Here is an 18,589-nt window from a genome sequence, read left to right as displayed (position 1 = left end):
GGTCTTGACATATAGCTCAGGCAGGGCTTTACCCGGCAGTGACCTTCCTGTTTTGGCCTCTTGAATGTTGCAGTTATAGACACATGATATAACACTTGGTGTTTTGTGTACATATGCCCAGATGTGTGTGCCAGACTTTGCTCTTGATACTCTTTGATACAGTTCTCCCACTGAATGAAATTTAGTGATGAGCTACACTGGCTGGCTGTTCACTCCCCAATGTTGGGGGTACAGATGCTCAAACTCATCAGGTAGCTGAGGATGACCTTGAATTCTTGATTCTTGCCCCCACTCATTAATACTGGGATTAGAAGCACAAAGGCCAGTTTAGATGATTGGTTCTCAAGTTTTAGAATTACTTGGGGTAGGGTTTGTTAACTTTGCCATTGTCGTCATATTGGGGTGGGTACTTCCTTGTTAGAGAAGGTTTCTTGTACATTGAAGGATGCTTAGCAATACCCCAGGCCTCTACCAGGTGGATTCCATTCGTATTTCTCCTGGTTGGAACAACCTAAAATGTCTCTAGACTTTGACAAATGTCCTGTGGGGACATTAGAAACCACTGACCTGGAGTGATTATTAAAAATGTAGGAACCCCCCCAAGCTGGGTATGGTGTCCCATTCCTTTAATTTCATAATTTGGGAGGCAGAGGCAGGTGAACCTCTGTGACTTCTAGGCCAGCCTGGTCTATGTAGTGAATTTCAGGATAGCCAGGCCTACATAGAGAGACCCTGTTTCAACAAAGAAACAAGAAAATGTAGACTGTTGTCGGACTTTCCTTGGACTGCCTGCCCTCAAATGACACGGAGACTTATTAATTTTGAAAACTTGGCCTTTAGCTTAGGCTTCTTCTCAAGTAGCTCTTGTAACTTAAATTTATCTGTTTCTATTAATCTGCGTTCTGCCATTTGACTTTTTACCTCCTCCATTCTGTATGTTCAACTTCCTTCATGTCTTGCTAGCTTCTCCTGCACACCAAATTCATCCCCCTGAGTTCCTCTCTCTGCCTGGAGGTCCCAGCTAACCTCTCCTCCTAGCTTTTGGCAGTCCAGCTTTTTGTTAAACCAGTTACAGAGACACATCTTCATATAGTGTACAAATACCTGTAATATTTTCCTGGTTTTGCTAAATAAAAAGGAAAGGGTTTAACTCTAACCCAGTAAAACTATATACAGTATGAACAGTTATCAAGTTAGGATTACATTCATAATGTCCATTTGAATTGGGCAAATTCAGAGAAATTACAATATATCCTATCTTGATGAGTCCAAAGTTTTATGCCTAAACCACTTTCTATCATAATTTGTATTACTATCCTAAAAATATCTGTTTAGGCCAGGTGGTGGTGGCACACATCTTTAATCCCAGCACTTGGGAGGCAGAGGCAGATTTCTGTGAGTTCAAGGCTAGCCTGGTCTACAAGATCTAGTTCCAGGATAGGCTCTAAAGCTACAGAGAAACCTTGTCTCGAAAAATCAAAACCAAAACAAAACAAAAAAACTTTTTAGACCTTAGAACATTTTCTTAGATAAACAACTTAAATTTTTATGTCTTTCAACCTTATAAACTTTATATCCATCTCTTTTGTAAGTTTCTTTTCTGAATTTGGTAAGAAAGAAAACAGTTTAACTATCTAGTCTTCAACCCCATCAGAGACTTGAGAAGGATAAAATATTACCTGAGTAAACAGGAAGTGTAGAGCAAGCAACATCCAAAACTATAGAAATCACAGAAAGCTGGCTGCCTGGACAGTCCCTCAAGGCTCATCTGCAACAATGGAGCATCAGTTTTTGGCCTATAGGCCTAGAATATCTGACAGAATTTCTGTGAAGCAGGAATTTTGGAGGACTGTCCTACCTTGCCTTGGCAAAGTTTGGCGGTAGCCTTCTTTTGTGTCTTGCTTTTCCAGTTTGGACAGCATACTGTCAACAGTTGAGACAAGGGCAGTTTCTTGCCCAATGGCTAACTTTGCTACAAACAAAAACAAACTCCATATGGAGCCTCTTTGCCCATCATCATCTCTGAAGTAGATTGGTACTGCTAGGAACAGAAGTATCTCACTGCCATGAAAAGCCTATGTTATCTTAAATGCCATGTTCTATAGGTCTCTGAAGTGTTTGAAGACCCCCTATTTAACTAAAATAATGTTTTATCTTGAAAACATACCTAGCATGATTACAAATTTGATTGTTATAGATGACTAACTACTAACCAGTATTTCTTAATTCCTTAATAGTTTATATTAATAGCTTTCAAGGACTAGAACTTTTCATTACACTTTTAAGTGAGCTGCATAGGTACAGTATCTTACAGTATGTTGTAACAAAAATGACCTGAAATTTGTATCTATATAAAAATACCTTAAGACTAGGAAAATAAAAAGACTAGAAACACACACACACACACACACACACACAGAATGTTATAACCAAAATAACCTTAAATTTTTATCAATATACAAAAATCCATACCAATATAAATATTTGAGATTAATAGTTGTATTTTAGTTTAAAAGTAGATTCAATAATCTACCCTTTTATCCTATCATTCCTATACACTCCTTTTTTCTTTTCAGAAAGAGATCCTTGAATCCAACCTCCCTTGCTTAGTTTCCTCCCTTACTGTGACCAGTAACAATTTGCAGCCAACCCATCTAAACAGTGATAAACATCCATAACCCATCGAATGACCAGAACCCACCCACTCCACCTCTTGGGAGTGTGGGCATCATTGTCTCAAAATTACTTCATGCTCTCTGGAGGAAATGAAATCTTTAGGGAACCCTGAAAAAATTAAGGTAATGGTCAAGTCCTGGGAGAACTAGCTGTATCATTTATTTTCCAGTCTTTGTGTAGTGGGAAGGTGTAGGTTTAACTGAAGTACTTGCTGGAGTAGTGTGTGAGGTTGAACCATCTTATCTAACAGCTTTGAAGTTGTTCTGGATGCAGGTTTTTGAGGAAACTGCAACAGAGGCTTTCTTGATTGACGATAGATCCAGAAAAGCCCAGTGCACTATGGACTACCCCCAGGCAGCTGGTCATAGGTCCTATAAAAAAGCAGTCTGAGCAAACCATGGGGAACAAGCTAGTGAGCAACAATGTGCTGAGCCCTGGTTGTCCTGAAACAGCTCTATAGACCAGGCTGGCCTCAAACTCACAGAGCTTGGTCTACAAGGGCTAGTTCCAGGACAGGCTCCAAAGCCACAGAGAAACTCTGTCTTGAAAAACCAAAAAAAGGAAGGAAAAAAAAAAAAAAAAGGAAACACTTAACTCTACAGACACTTTCAGAAAGGGCACACCCTGACCTACGGTTCTAGTGCTTCTGTCTGAGCTCGTTAATATGTTCAGATCCTGGGTCTTTGCAGTTGACTTTCCCTCCATCTCTGACTCTTCCCTAGAGGTTCAGTTCAGGAGACTGGTTTCTTTCTGTTACTTATGCCTAGTATCACTTTCTCGTTGAGACTTGCTTTAATCTCCTAACGTAGTTCCCTTGGCTAACTTTTTTTTCAAGGCACTTAGAGTTGTCTCAGCTTATTTGCTTTTTTTTCTCCTCTTGTAGGATGAAAATTCTATTTGCAGGCATTTTTTAAATTTATTTTTTAGGTCTTTTGAGATAGGGTTTCTCTATGTTGCCCTTGATGTCCTTAGAACTTGTTCTATAGATCAGGATGGCCTCAAACTCAGAAATCTGCCTGCTTCTGCCTCTCAAGTGCTGGGATTAAAGGTGAACACCACCAGCTGGCTATTCAGGCATCCCTTTTGTTCTGTTCTGTGCAGTGCCCCTGGTGCTTAACACCTAAAGGATGCTCCCTGTGCATCTGTTGAATGAATAAATGGCTGCTTACTCTGCAAGTACTTTACTTCCTAAGCCATGGGTGTGGATGGGAATTTACTTAGACTTTCTCTTCTTTCCTATTTTTTTCTTCTTTACTGAGTTGGTTGTGGTCCTGGGACTGAACCAAGGGCCCCATAAAATCCAGGCAGGGCGAGCACTCTGCATTAAACCACAGTTCTAGTCTCTTAAAGGTGTGCGTCACTGCCTGGCTTTGTCTCTCACTTTAACAGATTTGCTTTAACTCTTTGATTGTATGATCAAAATGCTTTAAGATACTTTACTTCGGGGCTGGAGAGATGACTCAGAGGTTAAGAGCACTGACTGCTCTTCCGGAAGTCAATTCAATTCCCAGCAACCACATGGTGGCTCACAACCATATGTAATGAGATCTGGTGCCCTCTTTTGGCCTGCAGGTATACATGGAGGCTGAACACTGTGTACATAATAAATAAATAAATCTTTTAAAAAAATACTTTACTTTACATCTGGTTATAGGAGTTGCCCCCCCCCCCCCAGATTTATTTATTTTTCTGGGGGGTGGCGGTAGGGCTGGGGTTGATCGTGGTGTTTCATGAAGTCTGGGTTTGTCTCTAGGTCACTTAAAACCTTACACCTTCAACTGAGTCACATCTCTCATCTCAAGAGACTTTCCTCTTTTTAAAATTATAAATTTCTATTAAAATTTATTTACTTTTTTTTTCCAAGATAGAGTTTCTATTTGTAACACCCTGGCTGTCCTGGATTTTACTTTGTAGACAAGGCTGGCTTTGAACTCACAGAGACCTGCTTGTCTCTGCCTCCCAAGTGCTGGGATTAAAGGCATGGACCATCATGCCTGGCTTATTTGTTTCTTTTTATGTGTATGTCTGTGTACCATGTGTGTGCCTGGTGCCTACGGAGTCCAGAAGAGGACATAGGATTCTCTGAGATGGGAGTTACAGACAGTTGTGAGCTCTACCACATGGGTGCTTGGAATTGAACCTGTGTTCTCTGGAAAAGCAGCCAGTTTTGTTAACTGCTGAGCCATCTTTCCAACTCCATTATATGGCATTGTAAGTTTTTTTTTTTTTGGTATAACATTTTAAAGATTATTTGTTTGTTTGTTTTTAAGACAGGGTTTCTCTGTAGCTTTTGGAGCCTGTCCTGAACTAGGTTTTGTAGATCAGGCTGGCCTTGAACTCACAGAGATCTGCCTGCTTCTGCTTCCCAAGTACTGGAATTAAAGGTGTGCACCACCACCACCTGGCAAATTTATTTATTTTTTTAATTTTATTTTACATTTCAACCACTGTTCTCCCTCCCACACCTCCTCCTGCCCCATGGTATTGTAAGTTCAATTTTAATTTCTGAGCTCCAAAGGAAAACTTGTGAGAATTTTACACTTCTTATAAGTCTCCCATGACCAAACCCTAATGTGCTGAGTTCCATGGGCAGGAGTGCAGGAGGAGCAGGTTCTGTGTTCTGTTTCAAGTCACTGAGCAGTTTGGGTGGCAAACTCCAGCTGCCTGTGATGACGACAGAGACTGTTGAGTTGAGACCTGTGGCTGTATTCTTCTTGCCTCAAGTGGGAAGGAGAACGATTAAAATAATTTTTTTGGAAATTTGGTAGATTGGATTAGAATTATTTTTCCCTCCTCTTTTATTCCCTTTTGCTTATTAGAAAGTATTGATCCTGAAATAGAGAGTTTATTAGATTTGGAGTGGACATTGATTAGCTGTAACCCAGTTATTGATCCTCATGGGGGGGGGTGTTGGTAAACGTGTACTTTTTACATCGTAGGAGCTTGTGGTTCTTGATGTGCCTGCTCATCAACTCGTTGAAGCTGAGCACATGTGAGATCTATATCCACTTTGAGTAGAATTGCATTGTTTGTGATTTATTTAAATAGGGTTCTCTTAGTTTCCAATTTATTTTCCCTAGATAAGGACATCCTCCTCTTGACAACCTGTTTAAGCCACACAGGACTGTTTTGAACAGGAGCTGTGTTTCGTGTTTAAGACAAAGCCATCATCAACACAGTGGAAATTGTTTGAGTCTTGTTTTTTAAAATATTTTTTTCTCAGTTTTCTTGAGATTATAATAAGCTTGAAAGCTTAGTGAAATAATAGAAAGAGGTCTTAACTAAACTTTTAGGTCAGACATCGGACTTTTTATTGTTGGTACTACCAAACTCAGAAACTTTGTGTGCCAGGCTGGCGTTTAACCTACTTTGTGACTGAGAATAACCACAAATTCTTGATTTTCTCTTGCTCTCTCCCTAGTGTTGGAATTTCGTATGTATGTCACCATGCCTGGGGTTCTGCGGTTTTGTTTTGTTTGTTGAGACAAAGTCTCACTCTGTAGTCCAAGCTGGGTTTGAGTTTTATTTTCAAGGTTTAGTTGTATTTTATGTATATGGATGCCTTGCCTGAAAGTATGTCTATACACCAAGTGTATGCTTGGTGCTGTCAGAGGGCAGAGGAGCCATCAGATCCCCTGGAACCAGAGTTACAGATGGTTGTGAGCTGCCATGTGGGTATTGGGAATTGCCCAGGTCCTCTGGAAGAATAGCCAGTGCTCTTAACTAAAGAAACATCTCTCCAGCCCTGGACTCTTAACAGTCCTCCTGTCTCAGCCTCTGAGAAGTAAGATTACAGGTGCAAGCCTCACCCCTGGTCAAAGATGAATTTTTTTTTATTTCTTTTATTTATTTGTCTGGGTGCATGTGATACAGGTATATGTGTGGAGGTCAGAGGACACCTTGGGAGTTGGTTCTCTCCTTCTACCATTTGGGTTCCTGAGATGAAAGTAGGTTGTTAGACTTGGTAGCAAGTGCCTTTACCCATTGAGCCTTATCACCTACCCACCTGGCCAGGGTTTTGAGACAGAATCTCCCTGTGTAGTTTAGGCTAGCCTGAAACTTTCTGTATATAACCCAGGCTCAACTGGATCACAAGTGTGCACCACTATGTCTGACCACACATATGACTTTTTTTTCTTACTTTCTCAAACATGTAATTTTTTTTATTGTTATTTATTGAGCTCTACATTTTTCTCTGCTCCCTTCACCCTTCAGCTCCCCCTCCCCCAGGTCTTTCTGTGTCTGGGTTACCTCATTCAAAATAATGTTTTCTATTTCCATCCATTTCCTGCAAAATTCAAGATGTTGTTATTTTTTTTTTTTGGTTTTTCGAGACAGGGTTTCTCTGCAGCTTTAGAGCCTGTCCTGGAGCTAGCTCTTGTAGACCAGGCTGGTCTCGAATTCACAGAGATCCGCCTGCCTCTGCCTCCCGAGTGCTGGGATTAAAGGCATGCACCACCACCGCCCGGCCTAAGATGTTATTTTTTTTCTGCTGTGTAGTACTCCATGTGTAAATGTACCACATTTTTCTTCCATTCTTCGATCGAGGGGCATTTAGGTTGTTTCCAGGTTTTGGCTATGACAAACAAAGCTGCTATGAACATAGTTGAGCACATATTATTGTGGCACGATTGAGCATCCTTTGGATACATACCCAAAAGTGGTATTACTGGGTCTTGAGAAAATCACCGCACTGACATCACCACACTGTACCAGCTTGTATTCCCATCAGAATGCAAAAGTGTTCCCTTTTCCCCACAACCTCTCCAGCATAAGCTGTCATCAGTGTTATTGATCTTGGCCGTTCTTATAGATGTAAGATGGAATCTCAGAGTTGTTTTGATTTGCATTTCTCTGATGACTAAGGATGTTAAACATTTCTTTAAGTGTCTTTCAGCCATTTTAGATTCCTTTGTTGAGAGTTCTCTGTTTAGGTTTGTACTCCATTTTTTTTTTATTGGATTATGTGTTCTTTTGGTGTCTAATTTCTTGAGTTCTTTGTATATTTTGGAGATCAAACCTCTGTCTGATGTGTGGTTAGTGAAGATCTTTTCCCATTCTGTAGGCTGTCGTTTTGTCTTATTGGCCATGTCCTTTGCTTTACAGAAGCTTTTCGGTTTCAGGAGGTCCCATTTATTAATTGTTTCTCTCAATGTCTGTGCTGCTGGGGTTATATTTAGGAAGTGGTTCCCTGTGCCAATGTATTCAAGTGTACTTCCCACTTTCTCTTCTATAACGTTCAGTGTGGCTGGCTTTATGTTGAGGTCTTTGATCCATTTGGACTTGAGTTTTGTGCATGGTGATAGATATGGGTCTATTTTCATTCTTCTACATGTTGATATCCAGTTGTGTCAGCGCCACTTGTTAAATGTGCTTTCTTTTTTCCATTTAATATTTTTTGCTTCTTTATCAAAGATCAGGTGTTCGAAGATTTGTGGATTGATATCCAGGTCTTTGATTCAGTTTCATTGGTCCTCCTGTCTGTTCTTATGCCAATACCAGGCTGTTTTCAGTACTGTAGCTCTGTAGTAGTGTTTGTGATGTCTCCAGAGTTCTTTGATTGAACAGGATTCTTTTGTCTATCCTGGGTTTTTTGCTTTTCCAAATGAAGTTGAGTACCATTCTTTGAAGAATTTTGCTGGGATTTTGATGGACATTGCGTTGAATCTGTAGATTGCTTTTGGTTGGATGCATCTTTTACTTAAGTAAAATTTTGGTTTTGATTTGAGAGGTAGTGTATATTTTCAAAATTCATTTTACAGAATTAGTTCAGTTGCTTTGGATTTCTCTAGAAGAAAAACCAGGCTTTTCTCTAGTGTCCTGCAGCTTGTCCCTGTATGGGCTTAGGTTTCACGCAGAGAGCTCAGGGTTTAAGAGCAAGGGGACTTGGTTAATACAAAAATAATGAGGGAGGTGAGGGAATGCGTATGAACCTGTGGGATTCCAAGTCTCAGCTGAAAAATATTGAGTTCCTTAAAGTAAGATGTGACAATTTGGGCACGATTCTAGAACCAGGCAGTAGGTCGGAGTTGGACCTACAGTAGTGTTATAAATACATACAATTATGTTTGATAAGTAGTATATTACCATTTTGAAGTCAGTTTCATTTTGGCTTCTTAACTGCTGTTTTCTGCCTAAATAGTGTTTGCAGAGGAATTCCTGAAGACAGTTAAGTGCAGAGTGATTTATGAGGCGGTGAAGGCCGAGTGCTTTGCAGTGATGAGGACCCGCTTTCGCAGGGAAATCGATGGAGCACATCAGCCTGTAGCACACTTCCTGCCCTAATGGTCCTCAGCTCGATCAATATTTGAAATTTAGCTTCCCCATCCTTCTGTGGGCTTCACACTCTTCCTTCTGTCACCCTCAGAGATGGGGCGGACTTTTATAGATGGAGCCAGTTTCCCTTTCCTGCTCCGGTTAGGTCAGCTTGAGGCTTTAGCCACTGGCATAGTTTAAAGATTTAAAATGCATTGTGCTGTAGGCCAAGTAATATTTTAAGTTTTCACATTACCTGGTCTTGGGAAGGGCATTGAACTAATAACATAGTTACCATTTTTTCTGCCTAAAACAGTCCCCATTGAGAGATCACTCAGTGTTCTGGCACTGACCTTGCCTGCCTGCTCTCCCTCCCTCCTGCTCTCCCTTCTTTTTCTTCCCTCTGGCTTTTTTTTTCTTTAAGATAAGGTTTCCTGGCCGGGCGGTGGTGGCGCATGCCTTTATGAGTTCGAGACCAGCCTGGTCTACAAGAGCTAGTTCCAGGACAGGCTCCAAAGCTACAGAGAAACCCTGTCTCGAAAAAAACCAAAAAAAAAAAAAAAAAAAAAAAAAAAAAAAAAAAGATAAGGTTTCCTGGAGCTCAGACTGGCCTCGAACTCTGTGTGACTAAGAATGACCTTGAACCTTTGAACCTTTAGTCCTCTTGGCCGCCTCCCCCCCCCCCAGCTCCCAGATTACAGGCAGGTGCCACCAATGTTCTGAATTACATTTTTAAATTAGTTTGTTTTTTCAAAAAATATTTATTTGTTTGTTTGCTTATTTATTTATTTATTTATTTATTTATTTATTTATATATAATATTCTGTCTGTGTGTATGCCTGAAGGCCAGAAGAGGGCACCAGACCTCATTACAGATGGTTGTGAGCCACCATGTGGTTGCTGGGAATTGAACTCAGGACCTTTGGAAGAGCAAGCAGTGCTCTTAACCGCTGAGCCATCTCTCCAGCCCCCTTAGTTTTGTTTTTTTTTAGAGGTATTTCAGATTCATAGCAAAATTGAGAAGAAGGTGGCAGTAGTCCATCCATTTTGTGATTCTGCACACCCGCAGCCTGTCCTGTTTTGTTTGTTACAGTAATGAATCTCTGTTGACTCAGACATCGTTACCCAGGGTCCGTGTTTTTTTTTTTTTTTTTTTTTTTTTTTTTTTTTTTGAGACAGGGTTTCTCTGCAGCTTTTTTTTTTTTTTTTTTTTCTCATGGTTTTTTTTTTTTATATTTAAAAATTTCCATCTCCTTCCCTCCTCCTCCCCCCTCCCTCCCCTCCTTCTCCCCTTTCTCTCCCCTCCTTCTCCCCCTTCCCTCCCCTCCCCTCCACCCATACCTCCCCTCCCTCCCTCTCAAGGCCAAGGAGCCATCAGGGTTCCCCACTCTATGCTAAGACCAAGGTCCTCCCAACTCCCCCCAGGTCCAGGAAGGTGATCGACCAAGCTGAGAAGGCTCCCACAGAGCCCGTCCATGAAGAACAATCAGAGCCCAGAGCCATTGTCCTTTGCTTCTCAGTCAGCCCCCGCTGTTGGCCACACTCAGAGAGACGGGTTTGGTCGCAAGATCCATCAGTCCCATTCCAACTGGAGTTGGTGATCTCCCATTAGTTCTGTCCCACCGTCTCCATGAGTGAACGCACCCCTCTCGTTCCTGACTTTCTCCCTCATGTTCTCGCTCCTTCTGCTCCTCATCGGGACCTTGGGAGCTCAGTCCAGTGCTCCAATGTGGGGCTCAGTCACCTTCCCCATCTGTCGCCAGCTGGAGGTTCCCTCACGGTCCTGACTTTCTTTCCCATGTTCTCTCTCCTTCTGCTCCTCATCAGGACCTTGGGAGCTCAGTCCGGTGCTCCAAGGTGGGGCTCTGTCATTTTCTTCATCTATCGTCAGGTGGAGGTTCTATGGTGATATGCAAGAAATTCATCAGTATGGCTATAGGAACTGGCCTTTTCAGGCTCCCTCTCCTCAGCTGCCCAAGGAACTAACTGGGGGCGTCTCCCTGGAAACCTGGGAACCCCTCTAGGGTCAAGTCTCTTGACAACCCTCAGGTAGCTCCTTAAATTCAGATATATGCTTCCCTGCTCTCATATCCACCCTTCCTATATCCCAAGCACCCCATTCCTCCGAGCTCCCCCCGCTCTCCCCTTCACACTTTTCTCTCCCCATCTTCCCTTGGCCCAGTCTTGCCCAACCCTCAAGTTCCCAATTTTGCCTGGCGATCGTGTCTACTTCCAATATCCAGGAGGATTACTATATCTTTTTTGGGAGTTCACCTTCTTATTATCTTCTCAAGGATCCCAAACTTATAGGCTCGATGTCCTTTAATCATGGCTAGAAACCGAATATGAGTGAGTACATCCCATGTTCATCTTTATGGGTCTGGGTTACCTCACTCAGAATAGTGTTTTCTATTTCCATCCATTTGCCTGCAAAATTCAAGATGTCATTGTTTTTTACCGCTGAGTAGTATTCTAGCATGTATATATTCCACAGTTTCTTCATCCATTCTTCCACTGAAGGGCATCTAGGCTGTCTCCAGGATCTGGCTATTACAAATAATGCTGCTATGAACATAGATGAGCATATGCTTTTGTTGTATGATTGGGCATCTCTTGGGTAGATTCCCAATAGTGGAATTTCTGCATCTTTTTTAGAGCCTGTCCTGGAACTAGCTCTTGTAGACCAGGCTGGCCTCGAACTCACAGAGATCCACCTGCCTCTGCCTCCCGAGTGCTGGGATTAAAGGCGTGCGCCACCACCGCCCGGCTCCGTGTTTGCATTAGTTGTATTCTTGCTGCTGGGTGTTGTGTGGGTTTGAGCAAACGCATCTCAACATGGTTCTTCTAGTATGGTGTCATACTCCCAGTGTCCTAAATGGTGTCTCATCCTGCCCCACAGGTTGTCTAGCCATGGCACAAGTAGAGAAGCGAGGAGGCTTGCTCCGGAAATCTTCAGCCTCAAAAAAACCTCTAAAGGAAAAAGTGGTGCTGATGTATGATGAGATTTTTATGGTAAGCCCTGTTATACTGCACAGTTAGATTGACTCTTTGTTTCTTTAGAAAATTTTAAAATTGTGTTTACCTATTTATTTCTCTGTGTACACATGTTTGTTTGAGTAAGAGCGCAAGCGAACACAAGCCATGGTGAGTGTGTAAGTCAGATGATAGCCTGCAGCAGTCCCTTTACTGTCTGGGTCTGAGAATTGAACTCAGATCATCAGGTATGAACTACACCCAATCTTGACTCTTCAGTTTTTTAGTCCAAATAATTTTTTAAAATTTATTTATGTGCATTGCTGTTTTCTTTGCATGTATGTCTGTGTGAGGGTATCAGATCTTGGAGTTATAGACAGGTATGAGCTGCCATGTTTTTACTGGGAATTGAACCCTGGTCCTTTGGAAGAGCAATCAGTGCTCTAAACCACTAAGCCACCTCTGCAGCCCCAGTCCAAATAATCTTAATCAGAAATGACCTTATTGGGGCTATAGAGATGGCTCAGTGTGGACCAACTTTGCTGTCCTCTCATGAGGACCAGAGTTTGGATCCCCAGCACCCATTTAAAATTCTGGATGGGTACAGCAGCCCACCTGTAGTTCTTGGATTATAGGTACTTAGAGACAGAGACAAGACCTCTCCTGGGCAAGATGGCCAGCTGGACTAGCCAAATTAGTGATCTCTGGGCTTAGCTAAAGACCCTGCCTCCGTAAGTAAGTAGGGAATGATTGAAAAAGACACGTCACCTCTGTTTTTGACTTCCATAGGTTCAGTCACAGATACACACCAGAGTCCTTGTATTTACCTGTACATGCAGATATGCTTACATGTATCACACTATATACATAGAGATATTTGTTCCCACCAAAACAACCAACAAACAATGCTCCCAATCATTTCTATTTGCCTCCTCTACCAGGTATGTAAGTCTAGCCCTCAAGGACTGGAGAGAAGTCCCAGTGGTTAATAACACTGGTTGTTCTTCTAGAGGACCCAGGTTTGATTTCCAGGACCCATATGCTACCTCACAATCATCTGTAGCTCCAGTCCTGGGCATTCTGACACCTCTGGCCTCCATGGGCATCAGAACACACTATACATGCAGATAAAGCATCTATACACATAAATAAAATTTAAAAAAACACTGCGACAAATCATTAGAAGTTTGAGGCCAACATGGGCTATATTGTAAATTACAGTTCATTGTAGGCTACAGAGTGGGACTCTGCTCAGAAAACAAACAGTAACAACAACAAAGATGGTTATGTAGAGGCTAACCTGAGTTTGTTGCCTAGCACCATATAAAAGTAGTCATGGTAGTGCATTTGGGAGATGGGGTAGGTAGAAGGATCAGAAGTTCAAGATTATCCTCTGCTGTGTAGTGAGGTCAAGTCCAGCAGGAGAGCTCAAACACTAATAGTGAGCTCTTATAATAGAGATTTATGATGATGCATTGATTATTATAGGTTATTATTATTTTTCTTCTTCCTTCCTCCCTCCCTCCCTCCCTCCCTCCCTCCCTCCCTCCCTCCCTCCCTCCCTCCCTCCCTCCCTCTCTCTCTCTCTCTCTCTCTCTCTCCCTCTCTCTCTCTCTCTCTCTCTCTCTTTCTTAATTTTTTCCAAGACAAGGTTTCTCTGTAGCTTTGGTGTTGGTGCCTGTCCTGGAACTAGCTCTTGTAAACCAGGCTGGCCTCGAACTCAAAGAAATTTTCTTGCCTCTGCCTCCTGAGTGCTGGGATTAAAGGCATGCACCACCACTGCCTGGCTGGCCTCAAACTGTAGCTGTGGATAGCCTTGAACTCCTGATCCTTCTGCTTTCAACTTCCAGGAGCTGAGAACTTATGGGTTGTTGCCAGAATCTAGGTAAAACAATTGAAGTGAGGAAGAAGAATGAGACTTTCTTTTTACCTCCCTTCCTTCTTCCCTCCCTATCTATCTAATGCTTTTTCCACTAGCTCTTTTTTTAAATAATTTATTTATTTTTATTTCATATGCATTTGTGTTTTGCTTACACATATGTCTGTGTGTGAGTTCGGAGTTACAGACAGTTTTTAGCTGTCATGTAGGTGCTGGGAATTGAACCCGGGTCCTCTGGAAGAGGAGTCAATGTTCTTAACGCTAAGCCATCTCTCCAGCCCGTCCACTAGCTTTTATAACTTAATTTAACCTGTTTCTCTTCATCTGTGTTTTACCTGAAGGCTTTTTACCTTTCTCTAATTCTGTATGCTCTACTTTCACTGCTTCCTCTGTCTCTGGCTGGTGGCTGCCTGGCTGAATGGCCCAGGTATTTCCCTCTCCTACTCCCTTGTTCTCTTCTCTCTTCTTGAGCCTAGATTCCTCCTCCTACTTACTCTCTCTGCCTGCCAGCCCTGCCTATCCCTCTACACACTAGCTATTGGCCATTCAGCTTTTTATTAGACCAGTCAGGTATTTTAGGCAGTCAAGGCAACCCATCTTTACATCGTTGTTGACAGAGGTTTCTGTCCCACACATTCCCACAGTCGTTCAGTCCCAAAGAAACATTAATCATAAACTGGTTGGCCTAGTAGCTCAGGCTTCTTATTAACTAATTCTTACATTTTTTTTCCAAGACAAGGTTTCTCTTGTAGTTTTGGTGCCTGTCCTGGAACTAGCTCTTATAGATCAGGCTGGCCTCAAACTCACAGAGATCACCTGCCTCTACCTCCCAAGTGCTGGGGTTAAAGGCATGTGCCACCACCGCCCAGCTTTTGTTTTTTAAGTTATGTTCATCTGATTTTTAAATTTATTTTATTTTATTTATTTGGGGGGGATTTGAGACAGGGCTTCTCTGTAGCTTTGGAGCCTGTCCTGAAGCTAGCTCTTATAGACCAGGCTGGCCTCGAACTCACAGAGATCCACCTGCCTCTGCCTCCTGAGTGCTGGGATTAAAGGTGTGTGCCACCACTGTCCACCTTAATTCTTACATCTTAAATTTAGCTCATAATACTTGTCTGTATTAGCCATGTGGCTTGGCACCTTTATCAGTGAGGCATTCTCATCTTGCTTCCTCTGCGTCTGGATCATGACTGCAGACTGACTCTTTCCTCTTCCCAGAATTCTCCTGTTCGGTCACTTCATCTATACTTTCTGCCTGGCTACTGGCCAGTCAGCATTTTATTAAGCTAGTACAAGTGACAAATATTTACAGAGTACAAGACCATTGTCCCACAGCACGTCATTAATCAAATTCAGCATAAACAATTGTAACACATCTTTACCTAAAGTAATATCTCACAAGAATATATTTTATATTTTTAAAAATTTACATTATGTATATGAGAATTTTGCTTACATGTATGTGTATGTTTAGCATTTGTGCTTGGTGCTCATAAATGTCAGAAGAGGGCATCGGATCCCTTGTAACTGGAGTTGTGGTTGGTTGTGAGATGCCATATGAATGCTAGGAACCAAATCTGTGTCCTCTGCAAGAGTAGTAGTTGCTGTTAACCTCTGATATGTCTTTCCAGCTCCTAAATAGCTTTAACAGTCTGTCTGTCTGTCTGTCTGTCTGTCTGTCTGTCTGTCTATCTATCTATCTATCTATCTATCTAATTTATTTGTGCTTTTCATGGAATATGCAGGTCATAGGATAACTTCGTGGAGTTGGCTCTGTCTTTTTATCTTTTTGTGAGTCCTGGGATAGAACACAGTTCACCATGTTTTTGAGATATTCACATTTACTGGTTGAACTATCTTATTGGCCAACATTTTTCTTTTTTTAAAAGGTGTGTGTGTGTGTGTGTGTTTGTTCACAAAGATCAGAAGAGGGAATCAGATGCCTTGGAGCTGGAGTTACATATGGTTGTGTGTAAATGGATGTTCTTTTCTGATTTTTTTTGAGACAGGGTTTCATTGTAGCATTGGATCCTGTCCTGGAACTTGTTCTGTAGACCAGGCTGGCCTCGAACTCACAGAGATGCACCTGCCTCTGATGGGAGTGTGCACCACTGCCCAACTTGCAAATGGATGATATTTTTTTGTTCCAACTGCCTGCTCTCAAATAACTAGAGGCTGCTTCCCAAACTGACACAGAGGCTTAATGTTATTTATAAATGCTTGGCCAATATCTCAGGCTTATTACTAGGTATCTCTTACATTTTAAATTAACCCATATTACTTATTTACATTCTGCCACATGGCAGTGCCTTTGTAAGCATGGCTTATTTATCTCCTGCTCCCTCTGTGTCTGGCTGGAGACTCCTGACTCTGTCCTCTTTTCCATCATCTTTAGTTTGGTTGCCCCACCAATTCTTCCTGCCTGGCTACTGGCCAGTCAGCATTTTTTAAGCCAATTCAAATGACAATCTTTACAGTGTACAAAAGGATTGTTCCACAGCAGTTGTGAGCCACCTGATGTTGGTGCTTGGATCAAACCCTGGTAATCTGAAAGAGCAGCAAATGCTTTTAGTTGCTGAGCCTTTCTTTAGTATCATGACTCATTTTTTTTTTTTTTTTTTTTTTTTTTTTTGTTTTTCGAGACAGGGTTTTCCCTGTAGTTTCTAGAGCCTGTCCTAGAACTAGCTCTTGTAGACCAGGCTGGCCTCGAACTCAGAGATCTGCCTGCCTCTGCCTCATGACTCATTTATTTTTTTTAAAAAAAGATTTATTTACTTATTGTATATACAGTGTTTTGCCTATGTGTGTGCCTGTACACCAGAAGAGGGCACCAGATCTCATTACTGATGATTGTGAGCCACCCTGTGATTGCTGAGAATTGAGCTCTCGTCCTCTGGAAGAACAGCCAGTGCTCTTACCCTCTGAGCCATCCCTCTAGCCCCCATGACTCATTTTTTATGATCTTATTTTCATTCATTTATTTATTTATTTTTAGCTAATTTAAAGAGTAGTTTTTAGGATAGCTGTCTTATGAAATTCTTTTTGCACTTTGAATTCTACAATTTCAATTTCAGATTTTTTTTTAGAAGATGCATTGTTACATCTCAGGTTTCTGGTTGACAGAATAAGGAATTAGACAACTCATTCTCTAGTTATATGGGGTGAGTACAGAATTATCATGATTTGGATTGGAGATTGATTTTAGCCTTCAAACGTTAACTAGAATATTACTTACAAAGAGAATGTACTGATTTTCTAATATATCTTTGGCACTTTTCCAGATGTATCACTAAACACATCAGTTCTAATCCTGACAAGAAATCTTTGTTGGTGCTGATAATATCCTCATTAAAAGAAGTCTTTAAAGCAAGGTTGTGGCACATGCCTTTAATCCCAGTACTCGGGAGACAGGTGAATCTCTGTGAGTTGGAGAGCAGCCTGGTCTACAAAGCAAGTTCCAAGACAGGTTCCAAAACTACAGAGAAACCCTGTCTCAAAAACTCCCCAGGGGGGGAAAAAAAGGAAACAGTTTCAAAGTTAAATATGACAGGTAGGCCTGGAGAGATGGCTCAGAGGTTAGGAGCACTGTCTGCTCTTCCAAAGGTCTTGAGTTCAATTCCCAGCAACCACGTGGTGGCTCACAACCATCTGTAATGAGACCTGGTGCCCTCTTCTGGTCTGCAGGCATACATGCAGACAGAATACTGTATATATGATAAAGAAATCTTTAAAAAATATTTTAAAAAATTGACAGGTAAAGTTGACAATATTTTTGATGCTTTTGGAGTTGGTAATGAAGTTGAACATGCTTGTTTTCTGATTTCAGACGGAGGACCCCAGTAAGTGTAGTCCTCGGTTTTGGGAGGAGCTCTTCCTCATGAAGGTGAGATTGGGTGGCATGTTGGCATTCTCGGGTAAGTAACATTGTCTTACATAGTCCCAGTGCTGCGCTAAAAGTCTGCTCAGGCCCTTACTGTTCTTTTGGTAGGTGAATTTAGAGTATCTAGAAGGTAAGCTGGAGTCTCTGGATGGTGAAGAGCTAATGAAGATCAAGGACAATATCAACTGTTTATTTCAACACTGTATCCAGGCTCTAGGAGAGGAGCATCCAATTCGAGTTGTCAATGCCTTGCAGGTAGAGGCTGGGAGACTGGGAAGTCCTGTTTAACAGGAGAGTGGAACTGAAGCTCATCTCTTAGATGCCCAGGAACCTAGAATTGCCTTTAACTGTCGGGGGTGGTTTGGTTTGGTTTCTGTTCCTTTATATTTTTAATTTTTTAAATAAAACATCTGTCATGCTTAGCTATTTTTCTGTTTTATTTAGTTTTAAAAAACATTTATTATGGGCTAGAGAGATGGCTCAGTGGTTAAGAGCACTGGCTGCTCTCCCAGAGAACCAGGGTTCAATTCCCAGCATTCACATAGCATCTCACAATTGTAACTCCTGTTCCAGGGGATCTGATGCCCTCACATAGATACACATGCAGGCAAAACAGCAATGCACATAAAGTAAAATAAATAAATATTACACACACACACACATACACACACACACACACACACACACACACACACACACACGAACTCTGGCTGCTCTTTCAGAGGACCTGGATTCAATTCCCAGCACTCATTTGTCTGTTCAGATGTTCACAGTCCTAGGGGATCCAGTCAATGCCTTTTTCTGGTCTTTGTGGACAGGTGGCATGCATGTGGTGCACAGACATACATGCATGTAAAACACCCATACACATAAAATGGGAAGCATTAATCTAATTAATCTTTATCAATAAAAACATCAGGAGTTAG

At 41.7% G+C, this 18,589-nt stretch overlaps 1 protein-coding gene across 1 annotated transcript in view; it reads left to right on the top strand.

Moving 5' to 3' along the window:
• Window positions 1-18,589, top strand: part of Armh3 (armadillo like helical domain containing 3) — a 203,642-nt gene that overhangs the window by 3,506 nt on the left and 181,547 nt on the right. Inside the window, exons 2-4 of the mRNA XM_038330160.1 lie at window positions 11,831-11,943; window positions 17,610-17,666; window positions 17,772-17,918. Of these exons, the coding sequence (XP_038186088.1) occupies window positions 11,842-11,943; window positions 17,610-17,666; window positions 17,772-17,918 (306 nt within the window). The 5' untranslated portion in view covers window positions 11,831-11,841. The remainder of the gene's footprint in view (window positions 1-11,830; window positions 11,944-17,609; window positions 17,667-17,771; window positions 17,919-18,589) is intronic.

The sequence above is a fragment of the Arvicola amphibius genome, chromosome 1, assembly GCF_903992535.2.
Source record: "Arvicola amphibius chromosome 1, mArvAmp1.2, whole genome shotgun sequence".
NCBI lineage: Eukaryota > Metazoa > Chordata > Mammalia > Rodentia > Cricetidae > Arvicola > Arvicola amphibius.
The sequence above is the reverse complement of the archived record's forward strand: the minus strand, read 5'-3'. Positions and strand labels throughout refer to the sequence as shown.